The 25,481-nt window shown below is 44.2% G+C and overlaps 1 protein-coding gene across 1 annotated transcript; it reads left to right on the top strand.

Moving 5' to 3' along the window:
• Positions 1-320: 320 nt before the first annotated feature.
• crhbp (corticotropin releasing hormone binding protein) lies at positions 321-24,190 on the top strand. Its single transcript, XM_067982149.1, has 7 exons — positions 321-422; positions 1,269-1,341; positions 2,989-3,146; positions 6,191-6,398; positions 14,479-14,627; positions 16,390-16,507; positions 24,011-24,190. Exons 1-7 carry the CDS (start codon positions 321-323, stop codon positions 24,166-24,168), a joined length of 966 nt encoding a protein of 321 aa, XP_067838250.1. The 3' UTR covers positions 24,169-24,190.
• The last annotated feature ends 1,291 nt before the right edge of the window (positions 24,191-25,481 follow it).

Genomic DNA, 25,481 nt, shown 5'->3' with positions numbered 1-25,481 from the left:
TAATTGCAGTTACAAAGTATATTGATGGAAGCCCGCTGTTCAGTTTATCGCTTCTGGTGTCACATTGCATCTAAAGTTAACATTTGGGCTGATTTTTCTGTCTATATGATAATGAGAATCCGTGTGCTGCCACCGTCACATTCACGTAACTTAGGTAAAAGAGATAGGGTAGCCTAGTGACTCGATTGTTATCAGCGACTTCTACCCACAGCATAAATTACAGACAGTTTTCACCGCGGTATAAAAGGGGAATTTTCAATCATGTTCTCCAATACTCGTCAGCGACTGCAAGCTGCTAACACACCGAGACAGAAAGAAAGATGTCTTCTGGCTTCAAGGTTCCGCTGCACATCGCACTGCTGTGGATGGTGATTCTCCAGGGACAAGCCAGATACATAGAGGTGGGACACTACCATCAGTCAGTGTCTGGGAGTCAGGGATTCCTCTGTCCATCCATGTGTTCATCCAAACACCCATCTGTCTCTTTTAGTCTTTTCTTTACTTCTGTGATATTAAGAAATATTTTTAAAAACTTGTTACTATATTTTGATGTACATTTTTCTTTCTCATTCTGCATTGAAATAAATCTGTGTTTTTGTATTTTCTATTGATAACCATCACATGTAATCCTCACTGTACGAGTTCATTTAAGTAACCCATTCTCTGTCTTGCATTCCTTCTAATATCTGTGCCAACGTTACCTTAACTTGTGTCATTTCATGGACGGTAAGATGTGCGGACTCTCTCCCTCCTTAAAGCTTTCTTACTACAATGAAAAACTTTACAGAAAGCGTTTCAGTCATTGCTTTTTTGAGCTCCCCCCGCCCCCTTTCCCTCTAACCGTCGTGTTGAATTTATATTGGAGACCTTTTCTCAGTTTAGTTTAGCAGTGTGCAGAAGCGTCCTATAATCAGGTTAAAAATCCTGACACAGGTACTGCACAATATATAAATGCTGGTTAAATGTACTGATATGGGTCTGAAAGATGTCGGGATTTAATTGATAGAAACTACAGGAGGGAGAGACTAGTGTCTGATCTACCCTTGTACAGTACTAAATCTGATTCATCGCACTCTTTTAGAAATCCAATTTACTTCATTTCTAAGAAAAAGTTTGCAAAAGACTGTTTTCTCCACATTTGGATGTTTACGTTTCCTTTTCAGTACAGCATAACGTGGCCCTATAAAATGTCTTTTTTTAAGATTTCGCAGACGTCTTAAATTTAACATATAATTTTCCACTTTTTAAAGAAAAATAAAATAATCGAGGACCCGTTTGGGCTGCTAAACTCGGAACTGAAGCGAGAACTTTCTCAAGAATACATTTACAGCCGAAGTCTGAGTGAGTATTATGGGTTGGGTGGGTGAGAGGGTCTTTGCTGTTTGTGATTTCAGACTGTACTACTGGGAGGATTCATGCACCCTGAACCATTCAGGCTCAACCAGTTATAAAGAAATAAGCACTGATTCTGAAGTTGCAATCCACAAATCAAAATCGGCATAGATTGCTGCTGCGACTTGGTTAGGTTCAGGCCCGGTGCGATATTGAACTAGATACCAAATCTGTTCATCCTTTTTTTTAACCCGCTCCTTGTTATAAGGATGCTCCAGTGATAATCTTGCCCATTGATTTATTGACTCGCGAACTGTTAACAACTGGTTAAATCTCACGCCCAAAACTTATGTCCTAAACGATTTATGTAAAGTAACCATCCTTATTGTCGCTTGTTTTCAATTCTAAATCACAGCCGATCACCGTGTCTATTTGGGATGTTAGGTCCAGATGTTAACCAACTTTGAATAAATGGGGTTTGCATGTCGCCCCGCCTCTCTCTCAACTCGAAACAAAAAGCAAAATACTCCACGTGTTGGAAATGTGAAAACCTAAAATAGAAAAAGGAGGAAACACTCTGAATTCTAGTTTCGAAGAGAATGCGCCTGAGATGTGGTCAGAGTGGCCACACCTTAGAGCGCAGCGTGCGGGGCAGGTTTGGTGTGGATTCTGAGCCGGATCCTGGTGTATACTGGCTCCAGAGGTAAGTTTGCGATTTTTTTTATTCGTTCATGGGATGTGGGCGTCGCTGGCGAGGCCAGCATTTATTGCCCATCCCTAATTGCCCTTGAGAAGGTGGTGGTGAGCCGCCTTGAACCGCTGCAGTCCTTGTGGTGAAGGTTTCCCCACACGAATGGGGTAATTAGCCACACCATGCCAGCGGTACCAGCCGTTGGAGCTGTACCAGTGCCATGTTGGCTGAGGTTACTTTGGAATGAAGATACCGAAATGGGATTTCTTGAGGGGGGGGGAATAATTGTATACATTGGTATTTAAAGTAAGCTTCAAAATGACTTTTCTAATCAGTTACTAAGATTCTTGATAATTCCAAATCCCTTTATGTTTGTTCGTAGAATACAATACTTTTGTCTTTAAATAAAGAGCGCTGATTATGCTTTTGTTCGAGAATTGGTTTAGAGGAGTTACTGAGACCAGTATGGCGAGAGCTGAATTAATATCAGCAGCCCAAGGTACCGTATGTAGCCACTGTATCATTTCAACTGTTTCTGTTAACTTTACCCCTCTACACTGAGGGCTCAGTAATACCTCCAGTCTAGTTTCCCTATGACGCCATCATTGTCTAAACTACCCATGAGTTTGATTTGTTGAAAAGGAGCGTTTTGGAGTGAAGCCTCCCCTTTACAAAAATCGCAGGGATCTTTTAAAAACAGAATTCTGTTGTGGAGCTCGATCACGGTCATTTAAAAGAATTAGAAAACATGTAATCTGAATGCTGAAAAGACAGATTATTCATCAATTCTAAATCTTTAGCAGAATTACTGTTATAATCTGCAGATGTTAACATAAGATAAAGACTTTTAATTTGGAAGTTTCACAGTTCGATTTTAGTAAATGTAAACATCATTTAATGGTAGCCTTCCACTTGGCACATCAGATAGTTTATGATTATCTTAATGCAATCCATTCTGCCTACAGAATGCATTGACATGTTGAGTGTAGACGGACAGTTCACATTCACTGCAGATCGACCACAGCTCTATTGTGCTACCTTCTTCATTGGCAGCCCAGATGAGATTATCTCCTTTGAATACAATTATGTCAACATAGACTGTGAAGGCGGAGACTTCCTCAAGGTAAGCACAAACAAGCTTGCTATTAAAAAAAATAATTCAAACTTTAAGAAATACTGCTGTGTCAAACATTTATTGCTTGATTTTTATCTTTAAAAAAAAGTCTAATCTGGTTAGTAGTGTCATCTCTTACCATTCTTTGTCATTTTTCATTCGTTGCTGTTCTTGGCCTCACTGTCTCCTACGATTCAAATGGAAGCCTCACAACTCCTCTATTGTTAAAGTTGCCTCCAAGAAGCTCAGTTTCCACTTTCATGCCATTATTTATTTTCCCCTCCACAATGTTTAACTTGCTTTTAAAGCCCAGATCCATCCAAGATCAGAATGTTGCCCTCACTCTAGGGAAAGCTCTTGTAATACTTGTATTGCTGGACAGAATATAAGAAAACATATGTTACCTGATGGACAACTGCTCTCTCATCTCTAGAATCTAAGCTTTCTCTCTCTCTAATGGAGCCTTTCTTACCGTTCTCTATTTTATCAATACTATTAGTCAGTGCGTCTCTGAACTTTCCTTTCTTGATCATTACAGTCTCCTAACACATTTCAACCTAACTTGCCGGGTGGGAAATGGCCAGGACCGGGTCAGATGCCCAAATTACACCCCGCCTGATTGTTCTCTCCATTGAGTTCAATGGAGAGGAAAATCAGACAGGGTGGAAAACAAGTGTCTGACCCAAACCCGCCCATTTTCGCCCAGCATGTTAGGTTAACAGTACCCCCATTCTTTCCCAGGAGAAAACTATATGGAACTCCTTACCTTCCGCAGTTTTTCCTTCCTCTCATAACCCGCAGGCTCTTAAAACCTGAGCTTGGTGTCACCTAATCACTACTTCCTGACCTCTCCCATATTTTCCTTTACTACTGAGAAATAACCCACTGAGTGACATCCAGCCTCAGCCCATTAGTTCCTGATGTGCTCCAAGATCAGCGGGCTGGTTTATTTCTCAGTTAACTTCAGCTCTTTATTATTTGTTCTACTTAAACCAAACACTGTGTAACTCTTCTTTCTCCTTCCAGGCTTCTTTGTGTTTAAAGAAAGGATAGTTTATTTAATTGTTTACAGAATGAACAAGGGCCCAAAAAAAGCTAAAGTCTGAAGCTGGGTAAAGTGGCTGTGTATTACTGCCAGGCTCAGTTTCATACTGACAGCTGTGGAAAGAAGTTGGGAGCAGATGGAGTCAGAAATACGGGCTCGGGAGGAAAGAAAGCAAATGGGGCAATGTCAGCCCAGGGGGTTAGATAGATGTGCAGAATGAGAGACAGACTGTGATGAAAATCTGCAAAAAGGAGAGGGGAGATGGTGGGGATAATGGCTAGAGAAATGTAAATCTAGAAACAGGTTAGTCAGAAAGTCAGCATGATGGAAAAGTTTGAATTCTTCGGGATATGGACAGCACTGGCTAGGCCAGCATTTATTGCCTCTTCGTAGTTGCCCTTGAGAAGGTGGTGGTGGGCCTTCTTCTTGAACCGCTGCAGTCCACTTGGTGAATGTAACGTATTCTCACAATGCTGTTAGATAGGGAGTTCCAGGATTTTGACTAAGCAGCGATGAAGGAATGGTTATATATAACCAAGTCAGGATGGTGTGTGACTTGGAGGGGATCTTGCTGTTCCTATGCACCTGCTACCCATGCCCTTCTAGGTGATGGAGGTCACAGGTTTGGGAGGTGCTGCCAAAACATAACAAGAGGAGGGAATCAAAGTGGAGGTAGAATGATTGGAGAAGGGTGGATGCTGAGAGGCAGGTTGAGAAAAAAAGCAGTGTAAGATGAATGGTCCAGTCGTCCATTAATTCAAGTGCCTTTGTGTCTCTCTCTAATAATCAATGAGATGGAGAGGGAGAAATGGGACTTGGTTTAGGAATGGGAAAATGTGTGTGGTTATCTGAGCAGCAATAAAAGCAGTAAAACTTGTAGTATAACAGTGACAAGCAATAAAAACAGTCCAAGTGGATAAATAAGCCATCAGTTCTCAGAGCACATGTAGCATAAAAGATATCAAACCAGTATAGAATCATAGAAATTTACGGCACAGAAGGAGGCCATCTGGCTTATTGTGTCTGTGCCAGCTGAAAAAGAGCTTTCCAGCCTAATCCCACTTTCCAGCTCTTGGTCCGTAGCCCTGAAGGTTACGGCACTTGAAGTGCACATCTAAACACCTTTTAAATGCGCTGAGAGTTTCTGTGTCTAACCCCCTTCCAGGCAGTGAACTCTAGACACCTACCATCCTCTGGGTGAAAACATTTTTCCTCAGCTCCCTTCTAATTCTTTTACCAATTACTTCAAATCTATGCCCCCTGGTTATTGACCTCGCTGCTAAGGGAAATAGGTCCTTCCTATCCACTCTATCTAGGCCTCTCATAACTCTATAAACCTCAATTAAATCTCCCCTCAGCCTCCTCTGTTCCAAAGAAAACAACCTCAGCCTATCCAATCTTTCCTTATAGCTAAAAGTCTCCAGTTCTGGCAACATCCTCGTAAATCTCCTCTGTACCCTCTCTAGCGCAATCACATCTTTCCTGTAAAGTGGTGACCAGAACTGTATGCAGCTCTCCAGCTGGGGTCTAACTAGTGTTTTATACAGTTCTAGCATAACCTACCTGCTCTTATATTCTATCCCTCAGCTAATAAAGGTCCCATTTTGTTTATGTACAATACAAACTTCACTAGCACTGCTGGTTATGGCTGTACTGGTAGAAAACAGAAAATGCTGGAAATACACAATGGATTGATCAATGCCTTGGAGAAAAAGATAAATTAACCCTATCCCATCTTTCTCTTTCAGATGATGACTTGACTGGTTGTGTTTCCTGCATGCCTGCTTTATTTCAGATATCTAGTATTTGATTTTTCCTTTTTGCCTCTTCCTATTATTGGCTTTTGTTCAATCTTCTTCTTGAAATTTTCCTGCATTACAACAGTAACTAACTTCAAAATCATTCATTGGCTGTGAAGCACTTTGTGACGTCCTCGGTTAGTGAAAGGCACTTTAGAAATGCAAGTTCCTTTTTCTGTCCTTCTAAATCATTTTGTTTTGATGCACAGGTCTTTGATGGCTGGATATTAAAGGGGGAGAAGTTTCCAAGCACAATAGACCACCTCCTCCCCATCTCAGAGCGCTACATTGATTTTTGTGATGGCAACATCAGGACAATAATCAGGTCCTCTCAAAATGTGGCAATGCTGTTCTTTAGAATTCACATGCCTGGAAATGGATTTTCCTTTACAGTAAAGAAATTAATCAATCCTTTCCGTAAGTATAAAGAGGTATTAAGAAATATTTTTGCATGGTAAGTACTGTTTAGAAGCAATAAACTATCATGATGTCTTTTAGGAGTTAATCCTTTGCTCTAATAACACTGTATTCCAAATTTCTTACCGTTCTCTCCTGAAGGCAATGATTTATGCTGGGTTACAGTTCCCTTACCACTGGCAGCCCTCACCTAAGGGACCACTTGGCATATATGATCTTAGTCAGTGAGTGCTATTTGACTATGTGTGGGGGGAGGGGGTTACCATAGTCAAACTTGATCCTAGCCTCACCTGACATCCACATGAAAGCATTTTCCAACATGGGTCAATGGATAGCACAGACTAGGGGTTTGAACCTTAATAGCTTTCTTATTTCTTGCCATTCAAGCACCAAGTAACTATAGTGGGGGTGTAAAACGGGGGATGTTGGATCAGCCACCCATTATACAACAGCCTGATTTTCCTTTCCTTTGAAGTCAATGGAAAGAAAAATCGAGGAGGTGTATAATGGGCAGCCAATCCAATATCCCCCGTTTCCACCCGTATTGAAGTTCACAGTTCCACCCAATCTGTTTGCATTCTTAAGAGTGTGCACAATCTAAATACAATGGGCGCTAAATTGGGCTGTGTAGCACCCGTTGTTTCAGTGCTATGCGGCCTCTCGAACATCCAAGGCGGCATCTTGGCTGCACACACACGTTTCCAGCGTGACGTGCGCCAGACACCATCTTGATATAGGATTTGCACATATGCAAAAACTGAAAGCCGGAAGCATGTAAAGTAAGAAGAAAATGGATACAATCAGTGTGGAACACTGATTTAAACATCATTTTGGCACTTAATGCTCAACTCAACACAGTCTTAACCAGGACCATCTGAACATGTCTTAGAGTGCCTGGATGACCCCCACCAGTTCTATTTAAAGGGACCATACAGGATTTACAGGTTAGTGGCAGGATTATTGCTTCTGGCTTCCTAGACATTTGTAACTGTTTTTGGAGGTCTCCTATACTTGAATACTAGGACGCGGGGACATAGCCTAACATTTAGAGCCAGGACATGCAGGAATGAAGTTAGGAAACGCTTCTACACACAAAGGGTGGGAGAAGTTTGGAATGCTCTTCTGCAACGGCAGCTGATGCTAGCTCAAATGCAAATTCTAAATCTGAGATTGATAGATTTCTGTGAACCAAGGGTATTAAGGGATATGGGGCTAAGGCGGGTATATAGAGTGAGGTCACAGGTCCAGCATGATCCCACTGAATGGCGGAACAGGCTCGAGGGGCTAAATGCCACTGCCACTTGCTGCATCCTGTTGTGTGCCACCTTCTTCGGTAAGAAAGAGGGACCTGTGTGTGGGTGATGTGCCTGTCATGGTTGAATAGCTGCCAGTGTGTGTGGCCTGTGAGTTGTGGGTGAGCGGCTTGCAACAGTAGTAATGTGTAAGGGTGAGAAGAAGCATCTGATTGGAAGAATTGAGTACTGATGGAAAGAGTTTGTTGGTATGTGGGTGATGGGGGGTGTAGTGCATGGAGCAGTGGATGTGGCTAAGGGTGCAATTGGTAGGAGATGCCACTTGACAGTTGACCTCACTCACCTTGACCACTTGTGTCAAAGTATTGAACTTCTTCCTGTACTGCATCCATGTTCGTGGTGCTATGCACCTGGCATTGATTTTGTCCCCCACTGCCTCCCACTGCCATATGTCTGGAGGGCCTCTTGCCCCCCACACTGTGGATATAGGATGTCCCTCCTTCTGTCCACCTCTTGCACCAAGGCCTCTAGTGCATCAGCAGAGAACCTTGGTGCACGCATTCTCGCAGGCCTGGTACAAACTCAGATCAGCAGATTGGTGAGGTTTGGCATGCAGATTGAAGGATGTGGGGTTTAGTACTGCACAACCTTTATTCAATGTTTTAACATAACTCATCAGTGTGTAAACATAGGGATGGGACCTGCATCTGTGTTTTATGTGTGCGATGTCTGATCTCCGTTCAGACTCTGTGCAGACAGCAGACTATTATTTTTAGCAAATAACAGGTACCAGCTACCTTTAAGAGATTTGAAGAGACATCCTCCCTTTAACAGATTGGTGCTCCCCCCAGAAGTTCTCATACTGCCTGCGCAGGGGCCATTAGGCGCGGGTTAATAGCGGATCACGCTACCTATGCCCAATAATAGGCCCTATCCAAATTCTCCCTCTATATTTCATTTGAGTTATGGGTGCAGCATTAGCCTATGTGCCTAACCATCCACACCCTCCACCACCAGCGTACCGTAGCTGCAGCGGGTTCTATGTAAAGGATGCACTGCAGCAACTTGCCAAAGATTCTTTGGTCCCAAACCCTTGACCCACCACCTAGAAGGACAAGGGCAGCAGGTGCATATGAACGCCATCACCTCCAAGTTCCCCTCCAAGTCACACGCCATTGTAACTTGGACATATTCATTGTTACTGGGTCAAAATCTTGAAACTCCCTACCTAACAGTATTTTGGGAGCTCAATCACCACACAGATTGCGGCCCACCTCCACCTTTTCAAGGGCAACTAGGGATGGACAATAAATGCCAGACTTGCCAGGAAAGCCCGCACGTCAATAATGAATTTTTTAAAAAGTGCCATGAAATTTATCAGCACTTCAATTGAACATTGAAATTTGAACATTGGGAACACACAAGGTGGGTGGGGGTAGGGGGTGGCAGGAAGACATTTTACCCTGAGGCAGGATGTTATCTTCATATGTAATCAAAATGGAAGAATATGGTAGATCATCTGTGCAACCTGATCACCTAACAAATAAAGGACTTCTAAGGGCAAAAATGTTTTTATTTGTTCATAGGATGTGGGCGTCGCTGACAAGGCCAGAATTTATTGCCCATTCCTAATTGCCCATGAGAAGGTGGTGGTGAGCCGCCTTCTTGAACCGCTGCAGTCCGTATGGTGAAGGTTCTCCCACAGTGCTGTTAGGTAGGGAATTCCAGGATTTTGACCCAGCGACAATGAAGGAACGGTGATATATTTCCAAGTCGGAATAGTGTGTGACTTGAGTGTTGTTGGAGCTACACTCATCCAGGAGAGTATTCCATCACACTCCTGACTTGTGCCTTGTAGATGGTGGAAAGGCTTTGGGGAGTCAGGAGGTGAGTCACTCGCCACAGAATACCCAGCCTCTGACCTGCTCTTGTAGCCACTGTATTTAGGTGGGTTGGTCCAGTTAAGTTCCTGGTCAATGGTGACCCCCAGGATGTTGATGGTGGGGGATTCAGTGATGGTAATGCCGTTGAATGTCAAGGGAAGGTGGTTAGACTCTCTCTTGTTGGAGATGGTCGTTGCCTGGCACTTGTCTGGCGTGAATGTTACTTGCCACTTATCAGCCCAAGCCTGGGTGTTGTCCAGGTCTTACTGCGTGCGGGCACGGACTGCTTCATTATCTGAGGGGTTGCGAATGGAACTGAGCACTGTGTAATCATCAGCAAACATCCCCATTTCTGACCTTATGATGGAGGGAAGGTCATTGATGAAGCAGCTGAAGATGGTTGGGCCTGGGACACTGCCCTGAGGAACTCCTGTAGCAATGTCCTGGGGCTGAGTTGATTGGGCTCCAACAACCACTACCATCTTCCTTTGTGCTAGGTATGACTCCAGCCACTGGAGAGTTTTCCCCTGATTCCCATTGACTTCAATTTTACTCGGGCTCCTTGGTGCCACACTCGGTCAAATGCTGCCTTGATGTCAAGGGCAGTCACTCTCACCTTACCTCTGAAATTCAGCTCTTTTGTCCATGTTTGGACCAAGGCTTTTATAAGGTCTGGAGCCAGTGGTCCTGGCGGAACCCAAACTGAGCATCGGTGAGCAGGTTATTGGTGAGTAAGTGCCATTTGATAGCACTGTCGATGACACCTTCCATCACTTTGCTGATGATTGAGAGTAGACTGATGGGGCGGTAATTGGCCCAATTGGATTTGTCCTGCTTTTTGTGGACAGGACATACCTGGGCAATTTTCCACATTGTCGGGCAGATGCCAGTGTTGTAGCTGTACTGGAACACTTTGGCTAGAGGTGTGGCTAGTTCTGGAGCACAAGTCTTCAGCAGTACAAGCAAAATAAATTAAATTAAATCACTTATAAAAATAATAAGATGGGAGGTCATTTACTAGCTACGGGGAGATTTTAAAACTTGAACGTGCAAATGGTTCATACCTAATCCCAGTCAGAAGGTAGTGGGTTCAAGTCCCAATTCAGATAATCTAGGCTGACACTCCAGTGCAATACTGAAGGAGTGCTGCACTGCCGGAGTTGCCGTCTTTTGGATAATACGTTTAAACGAGGCCCCGTCTGCCCTCTCAGGTGGACACAAAAGATCCCATGGCACAATTTTGAAGAAGAGCAAGGGAATTTTCCCCAGTATCCTGGCCAATATTTGGCCAACAAGGTCACTAAAAAGACAGATGATCTGGTCATTATCTCTGCTGTTTGTGGAACCTTACTGTGTGCAATATGGCTGCTGTGTTTCCTACATTACAACAGTGACTACACTTCTAATGTATTTCATTGGATGTAAAGTGCTTTGGGACTGCCTGAGGCCGTAATAGGCACCATATAAATGCAAGTCTTTTTTTTGATAAAGTAACACATAAATCTAAAGTAACACAACAAATGCCTACCTGGCAATGACTCTGTGGACAAATGCTAACACTGTCACCCTAACACTGTCACTGATTCCCAGCATCGGCCCCCAAGGTCAGCCATTAGCCGCGCTATAAGACTCACTCATGATCTCAAAACATATATAATGTGTGTGTAATAATATAATGTATGAAAATGCATTGTAATATGAGAACAATTGCAATATAAAAAATAAATAAAGTGTAATAGTTTTTAGAGAACATTTTGTGCATGAATAAAACAAACGTAAAAATGAGGAAAGGTTGGGACATCTTTGTTCCATTGAATAAACATAGCACATCCCTATGAAAAATTGTAGCAACTAGATTTTAGTCATGTACCATAAATCAACTGAATGGCATTATTAGACTAACATCAGTAGCACAGACAGCCACTGGGAGCTTTAAAAATGTACCCACATGTAGTGTTTGATAAATCTGAAACCATTAGGTTATGGTAATAAACATGAATATTATATAGATCTATTCATTTTGAAAACTAATTTACCAGTATGCCATTAGCCTGATCCTCTATAAACTTCTGAAGTAGTATTTTATAGTGGAGCTGCTAAATTATATTAATATAAACAAAATCCAGAAAATGTTAAACTAAGCTGCAAAAATTGTACAATGTTTACATTTTACCAAAAACTTTCATTTTGTTTATGATCGTAAAATAAAGACAATACAAATTAGATGTCTATCAGGCATACAACAGGTGCAAAGAATACCAATTTAGCAGTGGGACGACCTGCGCCCAATTTGCGCGGGCATTGGTCCCGTTGCCGAATTCGTAGAGCCCATTTTTTAGGTGTCCCATAGTCTGCTCCAGCAACCCCCCTCTCAGGACTTACCTGAGGGTCGCTACCATTGACGTCTCTTGTTGGACGAGCTGCCCATGGAGGTGCGACCAACACCGGCAGCTCACCCCAATTATTCAGGTGAGGCCCGAGGAACAATTTCTATCGATCCTTATGTATTTTGCTTTGGCCACACATTGCCTCCGCAGCACTGAGTCTGGTCCCGAAAACTGGCCAGGACTAATTTCTACCCCTATATCTCAAAAAGAACTCATCTTTGGGAATTGATTGGTGATTAAATCAACACAAATCTCACCTGAAAACCAAGTGTTTTTTTAAAACAATATGCTTTAACCAAAAGATATGAAGCTTTCATCTACCACATATCTACCACGTGCACTGCTTAGCAAAACTAGCATTCAGTATGGCTTCATGCATGATGTCTTTCAAAGATTATACAGCCATTAGTCAATTTATGGCTGTAGCTGAGCGAATGCTTTATGAGACTTGTATATCGTCTCCTCAGACAGAAATAATACAACACACTGAACACTTTTTCTGGAAAAAAATCAGTAAGCAAATGCTGTTGTTACAAATATAATATATAGATCATAAAAATTAGAATAAAGTCATTTATCCTTTCAAGATTGCAAACTATATTAACTGAATATGCACGCAATTTTGTTGGGTCATTAAATCCAACTAAAATTGTTTGAAGTAATTTGTTTTATGGATTTATGGATAGTTTGAAAAATTTAACAAGTGAGAATAGGGAATAATCCAGTGTTAAGTATGTACTAATAGGTAGATGAGGGAGAGGTTCAACTCCCAGCACATCAAGTGCCAGCGCACTTCCCGGGGAGATTGGGTGCGGGAGGTCGCAACCCAAAATTCGTCACACAACGTTGATTTTTCGCCCAAGGAAATGGGCACAACGATAAGCAATTTCTCCCTCTATATGTTAACTGTGATGGAACATTTCCCTAAAAGAGGCACACGACATACCCACATTTGTTTGAAGGTCAGATTTAATGTCTCACTCAACTGATTTTAGTTGAGCTGACCAACAGGAGTAATGAACTTCAGTTTCTTTAGAATACTTTGGCCCAGGTTTTCTGCTCTCATGGAAGTTTTCAGCATGGCAGAACATCCACTTACCACATTGGTGCATTCCTCATTCTGGCCAATTATCCATTAACTTCTTTTTGGTGGGTTGCCTGACCTGCACTGAAGAGTCCACCTGTGCTGGGGACAGAATTTCGCTCTGAAGGCCTCCAAGCTGCTGGTAAAACCAGGAAAAAAATTTTAAATTTTGGAATCTCCCCTCTGGTCTAAGCAATCAATTGATTTTACAGGCTTTTTGGATTTTTTAAATTCAAAATCCTTCTCTCCACTCCTGTAGCAATGCTTGGCTCCAGGGGTGAACAGGCATCCTTGACATCTAGCATTGCTATGGTGCAAGTGATGAAAAATTCATCAGACAATGTATTTCCGCCATTTGCATATTTTTTTCAATAGCTCACCCAAAAATGGATTGGCATATTGTAGGCTACGGGTATTTTCTGCTGGGAAATGGGAGGGACATGGCGAAGCACATCCATGATCTATTTCCCACTCTCACCCGACAGATCAACGGAGGGAGGTTGAGAACTCTGTTTCACCATGTTTAGAAAATGGACTGTCGATAATGAGTAAAAATATAATAAAGATGAATGTAAATAGGAAACACTAGCAAAATTATGGCCTAGAAATTGCTCATGAAATAACGGCGAGACTAACAGGGCTCACTGTTTTTTCAGGGCAAATGGAAGAGCAAATTCTGGTGAGCGCACTTGCGCAGTCAAACACAGAAATCCAGAAATTGCTCTACCATTTGCCCTGCTCGTTTGAAAGCTGGAAGGACAGCTCACCGGCTGAATGAATGGACCAGCGCAAACTTGCTGCACTGCCCAGCTGGAAACAAACTAATCTCTCCATAAAAAAGGTATGCTAGGTTTTTTAGGTCTAGACTAACTTTTAACTACCAAACAACCTCTCTGGTACTGAAAATTAACTTTTAATAGTGTGGAGTCTCGTTACTTCCGATTTTAATTGTTGTTGGACATTTATTGAAAAACAATTTTAAAAATGTAAATTTTTTCTAACTTTTTCTGTCTGTCTCTTTTATCTCTGTCTTTTAATTCGATATTTCTTACCCTCTCTTTATTTCGCTTTCTCTAACTGATTTTAAAATTGAATTCACTATTGTAGCTTTCACTTCCTGGTTCTGACTGCGCAGTTGGTCAAGGAGGCTTCAAGCTGACTGGTTGAGGGGAGAGAGAGATCCTTTCCCCGCTCTCACAGCTCACAGAAGCCCGGGAAAAACTTTTTGCAGTTCACCGCTGAAGCAAGCTGGCACCCAGAAGCCCGCAAATAGTTTGTGGGTGAGTTTCTAACTAACGAGCGGCGGGCGAGGTTTGTTTGCAGTTCAGAACAATTTCCGGGCCAATTAGGTAATGATGGAGAGGAAAAACTTTGGCATTTGAAGCAAAACTCCACTGCAGACCTTTTAAGAGCTGAAGAGTTTGTACTTTGCATCTATTCTGACTCTCAAATATTGTTTGTTCTTCTTCAAAGCTTGCAATGTGATTTCCCAGACTCCTGATGGAAGGTTCACAATGGTCATTCCTCATCAGAAGAGAAACTGCAGCTTTTCCATCATTTACCCAGTAGAAATCAAGATATCTGATCTGACCTTGGGACATTTCAATGACCTGCAGGTAAAGGTGATTCACAAAGGATTCTGGTTGGATTGTAATATCATATAATTTATCACATCACATAATAATTTAGCACATACATATATAATTTTGAATTATGATTTAAAAAGCATGCTGCTGGATCCTGCAAAATCTGAAGAATCTTACAGGCCAGAATGCTGCAGAATTTTGGATATTTTAGAGACAGAAGCAAATACATGGAAACACATTAAAGCTGCTCACAAACTTTCCGGGCACTGACTGGAGCAAAAGGTTAGAACATTGTTTTCTCCAGATCGGAATAACTGATTGAAGCCTCCCCTTATGTCAGCCAGATATCCTAAGTTTAGGCACTCTCAATCCTGGTCCTGAAAGGCATGGGTCCAAAGTACAAAATCATCCCAGTTTGGCACTAATTGGCAGTAAGTTGTCAATCTCACTCCAGAGATCACAAGGATGATTGATATGGGAAAGAAAAATGTGACACTAGTGGATGTTTTCCCGAGGCGGGTTTAAGCCATTATGTTGGGATAGAGTAGAGGTAGTAGAGTAGAGATAGCTATAATCTGCTTATACATGACTATACCTGACCTACAGTGCTTGTTGCTAATACTTGATGCAAAAAATGGAAAATGTTCCATTTCTCAGCTTGATGAGCAAAAAATTCACACCCACACAAAAAAAAAGCAAATTGGATAAAATTCAGCAAATTTCTCTGCATGACTAAGTGGGGATCATAACTCCTTTCATATGATAATTGTTAATAGTAAATACTAAAAAATAGCCCACATCACGAATCTGCAATGTATTCATTTTGTACAAATATAACCAACCCACCATTTGAATGTACCCTGCTGCCTGGCTTCACTAATCATTAATTGCAATCTGCACTACATAATCCTTTACATAGGAATACTGTATAGTCAGTCTTCCACTCTCACACTAAGAATCAGCTCATCATTGTACTGAAGGTAACTACTGAAAATGACAAGGAGTCATTAGACGCAGTGTCATTCTCTGGCCAGGGAATGTGGACTTCTGCTCATGTGAGTTTGCATACACACGCAAAACTCTGCTCACTGACAACCAAATGCTGGTTGGCTCTCTGCTAACGAAGCAATTTTCAATTTCATCTTTGAATTATACTGCAGCTGGTGAGAAACCAAAGCAGTATGACACAACCCCTTGGAGGTGGACTCGCACCACTTTGATAAATTGAATTCAGGCGACTTGACATCTGAATTATACTCCACAGCTTGTGTTGATGCAAAGCCAAAAACTGCTTCATATTTATGTAAGCTGCGTAGTATGACTGGAATAACAGAGACAGCTGTTTCAATACAGATAGAGTCTTTACATCTCTACCATTTCTAGTCCCAGAGGAGCCTACCTGTTAATGTTCAGAAAATTGAACGTGAACCTCCTGCAGAAATGTCACATATCTCTGACAGATATGATGTCTGGAACATGTTTCCAAGTTATACTCTGTGAGCTATAATTCAAACTTTGATTTACATAATTCCACAACTGTCTTACCCGAGGAGTCTGACATTGCACATTTTTAGAACAAATACAGGATGGATTCATTTAATCAATGTAAACATTAACCAACACAAAGTTTTTCAGTTAGAATTTGCATTTTCAATTAATCTAAACTTACCTGCTCAATGTCTTTATCTTCTGTGAAATGTGGTGCTTGGTTAGCTTATTTTGTTCTGTTTTGTGATATACCCTCTGTGGAGTATTGTATATGGAAGAGCTTCATGGATTTCCTTGTGTCTCCCCTTAGATACCTGTTAAAAGCTGTGGTGGAGCAACTGATTTTGTGCAACTTTTGGGAGGGAATAGACTAGACCCCAGCAGGATGCACCCAGTGATTGATATTTGCTACTCATTCAGTGGGCCAGGTGAGAGAGAGAGTTTGATTCCATAAATCCAATCACCCACAGATGGCTTAAAAGTTCAATTCAACTTTAAAAATTCATTTTTCTATGTCTGGAGGGACTTCTTTTGAAAAGCTACATATATGTATTTCCATCTGCATATTTTACTTATTAATTTACTCATGAATAACTGCAATAATTACTTCTGTGCTGAACTACTGTGATGCCTATTAGGATTTGTAGGGTTGTGGGGAAAGAGCAGGGGAATGGGACTAATTGGATAACTCTTTCAAAGAGGTATGATGGGCTGAATGGCCTCCTTCTGTGCTGTATGATACTATGATGTCAACCTTTTAACTTCAGTTTTGTCTTATCTCGAGTAATCTCTGTCAGAATTTTGCTTCCTTTTAATTTATGTCTGCCCACTGAATCTGGGATAGGAGAGAGATTTTTGGTCTAATGAATAAGTACTCATTTTGTTTCACTGTATAAAACATCAGCGTCTGATAGTTTTAGTATAATTCTCATCTACAACAGTGATCAGTGGTCATTGTTTCAATGGTCGTCACCTTTAATCTGTCCCTGTTCTTTTCAAAAAAGGGCAGGGGAGTTTTCCCTGTGTTTTAGCCAACATTTATCCCTTAAACAACACCACCAAGAACAGGTTATCAGGTAATTTATCTCATTACTGTTTGTGGGACCTTGCTGTGCGCAAATTGGCTGCTGTGTTTCCCTAGATTACAACAGTGACTACAGTTCAAAAGTAGTTCATTGGCTGTGCCACTCTTGTGATGTCCTGAGGTCATGGGCCCGATATTAGGAGGGAGGCAGGTTGCCAGCAGGGAGTCGACTGGGCGCGTGGGTAACGCCCCCAGTGAAATTGGTGTGCTCTGCACGTGATTGCAGCCTAATTGAAGGTACTTACGTGTGCTTCCGGGTTTCCCATTGCAGACCTGCGTAGCGGGCGCACTGCACACCCGCATCAAAGGCTGTCAGCAGGAGGAGCCCTATTTAAAGGGGCAGTCCTCCAATGCTCCTCCTGCAGCAAACAACCAAATTGGCAGCATGGAGCAGCCCAGAGGCAAGGCTGCTCCAAGGTTCTCAGACTCCTCACTCCAGGTGCTGCTCGATGGGGTCAGGAGGAGGAGGGAAACGTTTTTCCCAGCGGACGGGAGGAAGTGGCCTGCCTCTGCCACCAAGAAGGTCTGGCTCGAGGTGGCAGAGGAGGTCACCAGAAACAGCAGTAACATCTCCCGAACCTGGGTCCAGTGCAGGAAGCGCTTTAATGACCTAACCAGGTCAGCCAAAATGAGTATACTTACGCATTCTCCCACACTCCGTCTTCCACATTACCTCCACCACCACACAACTCCTTCTGCACTGCCACCACAACGCTCTCGCATCACTCCTCACGTCCACTCAACCATCATCTTCACCTTGCCTGCACTTACTCACCGCACCAGTTCCCATTTGAACACTACCACGCAACCCAATCCTCATACAATCTCATGGCTATGTCTCACACGCACCCTCCCATGCATCTCCCTCACGGTCACCCCCACTCACTATGCAACCATCACTCAATCACGCCACTCTGTGTTTTGCCTTGATAGGAGAAGAGATGCCAGAAGGCCTAGGAGAGGGATGATGGCGAAAGGGGACATGGAAGTGGGGACGCCACTCAAAGCGCTCCCACGTCTCACCCGTTGCCCCCCCCTCAACCAGTACCTGCAATGCTGCCTCCTCTCCAGGTGGCCGAGTCTGCCCCTGCACAGGTGCAGGTGGAGCAGTCTTTGGAGGGCAGCGAAACCCAGAGGGCGTGCGCGCAAAGCATTTCATCGGTCAGGGCATGGACAAGAGCAACCTGCCACTACCTCTGCTGAAGCCACAGGGGTAGCAACATGTAGGGTTTCCCGTAAACGTAAGGCTAAGGTTTTGTGAGCACACAGGGGATGCACAAGGGTCTATGACGGAATGTCATGTTTTTCATTTAGATTTGTTTCTTTTGCCAACCACATTAAATTTTGTTATCACCACTACTGCCACATCTTTGCAAATCTTGTCTGGTTTGTGGAATAATTCCCTTTCCTGAGGATCACCATGAAGACCCACACCTGATGCTACCCATTGTGTCACTGCAGAGTGGGTGTAGGTGTATTTGCAGGGCTCTTTTGTGCAGACGACTGAGAGACGCCGGCGATGTCCCCGGTGGCACCCTGGAAGGATCCGGAGGAGAGGTTGTTGAGGGCAGTGGTGACTTTGACAGGGACAGGTAAGAAGATGGTGCTCGGGCCAGCCGGGAGCAGCTCGGCATGAAGGAGGCTGCAGATGTCCACGACTACATGTCGAGTGACTCTGAGCCTCCGTGTGCACTGCTCCTCATGAGGTCCAGGAAGCTGAGCCTCGGCCTGTAGTCCCTGTGGCGAGGGTAGTGCCCCCTGCGACGCATCTCTCTCTGCGGTTGCCCTCCCTCCTGCTGTGCAGGTGGATGTGTCACAGCACAGTGTTGTGGAGCTCCATGTGTCTGAGGTGGACGGTGAGGCTGGTGATGCTGTTCGTCCTCCGAGGAGGTCATGACTGCAGCTATGGCGGCCCCCATCCGGAAGATGTACATTTGAGGGGGTTCGCAAGGTAGGTAAATGTGTCTGCACACCGGGGTTGAGGTTCCAAGTTGGTGAATTTTATTGTTAGGAGGAGGGTGGTGCAGGACAAACTTTGTCCAAAGTGACAGAGTGGCCTCCTGCAATGAGTTGAGGATCCCTCCCCCCCCACCATCTGTCAAATGGACCTTTGCAGCTCCCTCAGGCTGGTGGCTGCAACACATCTGTTTCAACTGGGAGTGTTTCCCCCAGTTTCCCTCAGTTGACATGAAAATCCCACCCCTCTTAAAATATCCTCCCAATCAGGTCTGCAAACGACCTGAACTATGTAATTAATTGGTTTAAGTGGGATCCCGTTGGCTTTAATTGCCGGTGGGAGTCCCGCATGCGGGGGCTGCGCGCGCATCTAAGCGCGTCATTGGGGAACCCGGAAGTGGGCGGGTTGGAGCCGGGCTCCGGACCCACCCCGGGAATCCCCAACTTTAGCAGCCCCCCCCGCCACGAACGCACCCGTTCAGCCATCCGAAAACTGACCCCCATGAATTTTTGCAATACTCTGTCAGGTAGCGGCAATCACATATCATCAAAAGCCAACAAAATGAAAGAAAGAAAGACTTGCATTTATATAGCGCCTTTCACGACCTCAAGACATCGCAAAGCATCTTACAGCCAATGAAGGACTTCTGAAGTGTAGTCACTGTTATAAATGCCACTGCTGGTGCTGGGAGCCTGCAGCAATCTGGTAGCATTGGTGGTAGAACCCCAGCCTGAAGATTGTGAGTCAGAAGCCCAGCCTTGTCACTCATACTCAGGAACTTCAGCTGGGAAATTTTCATCAGTTCTCTTTTAGGCTGCCAGTAGTTTTCTCAGGAGATGAAAAATTGCCATTATCCAATTCACCCATCTGAAGATTTCATTTCCTGCTGGCATATCATCAAGTAAAATTGACAACAGTTGCTGAGACATCTGTAGCCCAGACAGTCCTGTTCGCCAGCCTCTGCTGGATATATGGCACTAAGCATTTGTAGGGAAGAAAATAGATTTTTTTTGAATGCAATAGGCTAAGCATGACAAAACATAAAAGGTGTGAAAAAATTATGTAAAGTAAATGAATATTCTGACTATTTTAATGCTGTTTAATTTTTTGACTAAAGTCCTGGTGCAACCTCTTTTACCATTGCTATACTGCATGTCCTGTGTCAGTGTGAGATGGTTTCTTGTGCCAATGCAAGACGCACATTACAACTATAGGGATTTGAATATATACTTGAAAAGGAAGAATTGCAGGGCTATGGGGAAAAAGCAGGGGAGTGAATCTAATTGAACAGCTCTTTCAAAGGGCCGGCACTAGCACAATGGGCCAAATGGCCTTCTTCCATGCTGCAAGATTCTATAATTCGATAGTATAAACTTGCTGAACTTGCAGGGAATCGCAATCTCATGTGAAATTCTCACCATGGGCCCGATATTAGGAGGGGGCGCGGGTTCTCAGCGGGGGGTCGACTGGGCGCGTGGGTAACATGCCCGGTGAAATCAGTGTGCTCCGCACGGAATTACAGGATAATTGGAGCCACTTACCTTTGCTTCCGGGTTTCCCACTGGTAAGCAGCGCGGCGGGCGGACTGCGCATGCGCAGCAAGGTCTGTCAGCTGGAGGAGCCCTATTTAAAGGGGAAGTCCACCATTGCTCCTCCTGCAGCAAACAACCAATGCTGAACCATGGAGCAGGCCAGAGGGAAGGCTGCCCCAAGATTTTCGGACTCCTCACTCCAGCTGCTGCTGGATGGGGTGAGGAGGAGGAGGGAAATCCTTTTCCCGTCCAATGGGAGGAAGTGCCCTCCCTCCACCACGAAGAAGGCCTGGCTGGAGGTGGCCGAGGAGGTCACCAGCAACGGCAATGTGCCACAAACCTGGGTCCAGTGCAGGAAGAGATTTAATGACCTAACAAGGTCAGCCAAAGTGAGTATACTTACGCATTCTCTCACACTCCGTCTTCCACATCACCTCCACCACCGCACAACCCCTTCTGCACTGCCACCACAACGCTCTCGTATCACTCCTCACATCCACTCAACTATCATCCTCACCTTGCCTGCACGTACTCACCGTCTCTGTCCCCATTCGAACACTACCGCGCAACCCAATCCTCATACAATATCATGGCTATGTTGCACACGCACCCTCCCATGCATCTCCCTCACGCTCAACCCCACCCACACCAATGCATGCAGCGGCTCACCATGTAACCATCACTCAATCGCGCCTCTATGTTTTGCCTTGATAGGAGAAGAGATGCCAGAATGCCCGGGAGAGGGCATGGACCGCAGGGGGCCCGCCACACCAGGTGGCACTAACAGATGCAGAGCAGCAGGCATTGGACATCAGCCGCACGCTGGAGTGCCTGTCCGAGGTGGATGCCGAGGCTGGGATTGCACAAACGGCCGGTGACAGAAAGCTAACACTCAGCACTCATGATAGCGATTGATCTTAGCATCACTTGGCATCTGCAGCACCTCAACATCTGTCCACATGCCTAATATTGCTTTCTGTTCTCTTGCCGGGCCATCTGCGAGCGCCGTGACCGTGGAGGGCGATTCCTCAGAGGACCTGCCAACCTCTGAGGGTCCATTGTCACATCTGAGCCATGCATCCACTAGCGTAGATACACACACCTCGGTGGGTCCCCGTCCTCACTTAATTGGGCTTGCACATGGTGAGTCACCACGCACATGTGAGCACGAGCAGACCCTGGTGGCAGGGGCAGCCGTGGAGAGTCTGCGACGGTGGGAGCACTCTTCTCCAGGCTCTGCTCAGCTGGACCCAGATGCTGAACACTGGGGGCCAGCCGTGAAAAGGAGAGTCGTCGAGGGGCAGCAGCACATTGGTGAGGCACTGGAACAGGTGCCACGCGCAATCTCCACAATCGCGCAGAGGATGGAAGAGTCCAACTCCTGCATGAGGTGGATGGTGGCACAGATACAGGAGGGAATCTCCGAGATAGTGTCGCAGGGATGTGAAGGCATCTCTGAGATAGTGTCGCGGGTACGTGCGGGAATGTCTGCGATGGAGGAAAGGCTAGCCTCCCTCGAGCATCAAGCACGGCTCAACATTGAGTCCATTCAGGCCCTGATAGCAGCCGTTCGGATTCAGGGTGAGCAACATTCTGCCGCCTTGAACAGGCTGACAGATACTTTACAAGTGGCCTTCCAAGGCCTTACACAAGTCCTCCAAACTGCCGTCCAGCAGGGTGGAAGGAGTGATGTGAGCCTGGGCCATGAGAGGGATGATGGTGAAAGGGGACATGGAAGTGGGGACGCCACTCAAAGCGCTCCCACGTCTCACCCATTGCCCCCCTCTCAACCAGTACCCGCAATGCTGCCCCCTCTCCAGGTGGCCGAGTCTGCCCCTGCACAGGTGCAGGTGGAGCAGTCTTTGGAGGGGCCCTCATGGGCACCGAAACCCAGAGGGCGTCGGCCCAAAGCATCTCATCGGTCAGGGTATGGACAAGAGCAACCTGCCACTACCTCTGCTGAAGCCACAGGGGTAGCACCACGTAGGGGTTCCCGGAAATGCAAGGCAAAAGTTTTGTGAGCACAAGGGTGTCTGACGATTTGTCATGTTATTTATTTATATCTGTTTTCTTTCACATGCACAATAAATATTATTATCACCACTACTGCCACGTCTTGCCCATTCTTGACTGGAATAGGTCCCTTTCATGGGGTTCACCATGAACACGCACACTTGATGCCACCCATTGTATCACTGCAGAGTGGGTGTAGGTGTATTTGCAGGGCTCTTTTGTGCAGACGGCTGAGAGACATCGGCGATGTCCCCGGTGGCACCCTGGAAGGATGCGGAGGGGAAGTTGTTGAGGGCAGTGGTGACTTTGACAGGGACAGGTAAGAAGATGGTGCTCGGGCCAGCCGGGAGCAGCTCGGCATGAAGGAGGCTGCAGATGTCCACGACTACATGTCGAGTGATTCTGTGCCTCCATGTGCACGGCTTCTCAGAGAGGTCCAGGAGGCTGAGCCTCGGTCTGTGGACCCTGTGGCAAGGGTAGTGCCCTCTGCGATGCATCTCTCTCTGCGGTTGCCCTCCCTCCTGCTGTGCAGGTGGATGTGTCACAGCACTGTGGTGTGGAGCTCCATGTGTCAGAGGTGGACGGCGTAGCCGGCGAGGCTGGTGATGCTGTTCACCCTCCGAGGAGGTCACGACTGCAGCTATGGCTGCCCCCATCTGGAAGATGTACATTTGAGGGGGTCCGCAAGGTAGGTAAATGTGTCTGGACACCGGGGTAAGTGTGCAAGTTTGTGAATTGTATTGTTAGGAGGAGGGTGGTGGAGGCCCGTGTTGATAGGCCCGTGTATCCTATTTTCCTTAAGCCCTAACTTCAATACTCTGACTCTATTGAAGATGCTAACTTTCAGATGAGACTTTAAACCAAGTCTGCCTTCTCAGGTGGGCGTAAAAGATCCCAGGGCGCTTTTCAAAAAAGAGCAGGGGAGTTTTCCCTGCATTTTAGCCAACATTTATCCCTTAAACAACACCACCAAAAACAGGTTATCAGGTCACTTATCTCATTACTATTGTTGGAACCTTGCTGTGCGCAAATTGGCTGCTGCGTTTCCCTACATTACAACAGTGACTACACTTCAAAAGTATTTCATTGGCTGTGCCACTCTTGGGATGTCCTGAGGTCATGAAAGGCGCTATATAAATGCAAGTTCTTTCTTGATTCTATAAGTAGAAAATGGAGAGAGGGATTGAGCAATTTGAGTTATTGTTTAGACTGCCGTACAATTCCTTCAAATCCTTTTGTGCTTCCAGGTAACCACTGCAGTCAGATTCACAGCAGTTGCCTTTTATTCTTTTTAGCACCAGTTGAAAGTTATTTCTTTTTTTAACTTAAAAATCTTTCATTGCAGCACAAATGAAGATCGGTTGTGACAACACCGTGGTGCGCATTGTGTCCAGCGGCAAGTACATTAATCGCCTGACGTTCGAGTACCGCCAGCTGGGGCAACACGAGTTGGATAAACAGAATGAAAATGGGGTTGAGGATTTCTGCTACCCCGCTGATTGAGTGGACGTCTCTGTGCAGATTCCTCCTACGCTCCGATTAAAGGATTAAAGCTGTGGTGCAGCTGTAATTCTCTCAAAAATACGTAATGGGATCTCTGGTGGACGTCTCCTACTACTTTGTTAATTCATTTATTAGAACTTTGCCAGGTAGCTGCTGCTTTATCTTTCTGATTAATTGATGAACTCTGTGGTGGGCTTCCGCTACTTTGCCAGTCAATTAGTCAGCAAATGTCTAGTTAGATCAGCAGCCAGGATGTTCAATAGGCCGACACAAAAATATTCCATTGCTTGCTAAGACTGTATTTGATTCAATAGTGATGTCAAAATATACTTACTTTTTATTTATTGTTTAGAAACAATTCTGTTACACCTGACCACCAGCACTGTATAAAACACTTTGTGAGGAAATTAAATATTGTGTAAATAAAGATAATTAACAGCAATGTCTTTATTCTGTGCCATGCGCTGCAAAGAACAGCCGTTTTGTTTTGTTCTGGCAGAAAGTGAAAAATCAACATTTGACAATGTTAAAATCCCTCAGAGGGAGGAGCTGTATTCCCTTTTAAGTTGTGTTAAAAGACCTGTATTGGTCAATAATAATGGGGTAACAACATAACTTTCGCAGGAATCAAACTTATCTGAAAATTTCAAAAGCTAAGCACATTTATATTTAAATTATTGGTTAAAAAATCAAAGAGAGAAAGGAAAGATTAGACAAATATTCCTCTGTAACTCACTAATATAGCATTCCTATTTAGAGATTTTACCATTATTGTATATAGTCATGTTATTTAATATTTATTTGTAATGAAATCCTTTTTAATAAATCTTTAATGGCATGTAAATCTACTTTTCAATCAGATTATTAATATAACTAGAATTTTAACCATTTTAAATAAACTATTTCAGGTACAGTCAACTATATTTAACCCAAAGAAAAAAATAAAGCAGTATAGACCATCTATCTTTTTCAAAAGTATTGTTTTATTGACTACGAGTATCACTAGTCATGACACCCTCCTTGTACCCTACAATTCTTATAAAAGTTATTATACTCAGTAAAACAGTTCAGGTCGCAGTTTATTAACTCGAGCTACAATCTAGCATGTTTTATATAGATTGATTCTGCGCCATTCCATATTTAAAGGTTCATTAGCCAATACGTGATCAGTGCAGATGTCAATTCACTTTTAAGAATCCCTCTATCAGTAGGAAATGCTGTATTAAAAACAGAAAGTGCAGAAAATGCATATCAAGTGAAAGAGAGTTAATCTTCTGTACTTGGAGTTATTACTGGATCACAATAGCCTCAAA

Source organism: Heptranchias perlo, chromosome 4 (assembly GCF_035084215.1).
Source record: "Heptranchias perlo isolate sHepPer1 chromosome 4, sHepPer1.hap1, whole genome shotgun sequence".
NCBI lineage: Eukaryota > Metazoa > Chordata > Chondrichthyes > Hexanchiformes > Hexanchidae > Heptranchias > Heptranchias perlo.
The sequence above is the reverse complement of the archived record's forward strand: the minus strand, read 5'-3'. Positions and strand labels throughout refer to the sequence as shown.